This window comes from Belonocnema kinseyi, chromosome 7 (assembly GCF_010883055.1).
Source record: "Belonocnema kinseyi isolate 2016_QV_RU_SX_M_011 chromosome 7, B_treatae_v1, whole genome shotgun sequence".
NCBI classification, from domain to species: Eukaryota; Metazoa; Arthropoda; class Insecta; order Hymenoptera; family Cynipidae; genus Belonocnema; species Belonocnema kinseyi.
In genome coordinates this window covers 4,036,381-4,036,623 of record NC_046663.1, presented here as the reverse complement: position 1 = coordinate 4,036,623, position 243 = coordinate 4,036,381, and the positions used below count along the sequence as shown (strand labels likewise).

Below are 243 nucleotides of genomic sequence, written 5' to 3'. Positions count from 1 at the left end.
TTGATAATAAATTGATAGCTCTTTTGCGGGTGAACAAAGTTTGTTTATTTATTTTTTTCGTCATTTGTGTCGTTGTCCAAAAATTTGATTTTTTAATTTTTAATTCATAAAAATATTGTAGTAACTTATTAGAAAAAATAGTACATAATAAAAAATTAACTTTTTTTAAAGCAAAATTTCCAGTTTTCTAAACTAATACTTTAAAAGTATTAAAAATAAACTTCAATGTCCCTTTCTTTTTTT

The 243-nt window shown here is 20.2% G+C and overlaps 1 protein-coding gene across 1 annotated transcript in view; it reads right to left on the bottom strand.

Moving 5' to 3' along the window:
* The window catches only part of LOC117175923 (protein RRP5 homolog), a 14,870-nt gene extending 14,806 nt beyond the window's left edge, over window positions 1-64 (bottom strand). The window contains exon 1 of the mRNA XM_033365771.1: window positions 20-64. Coding sequence (XP_033221662.1) covers window positions 20-64 — 45 coding nt within the window. The remainder of the gene's footprint in view (window positions 1-19) is intronic.
* Window positions 65-243: the final 179 nt, after the last annotated feature.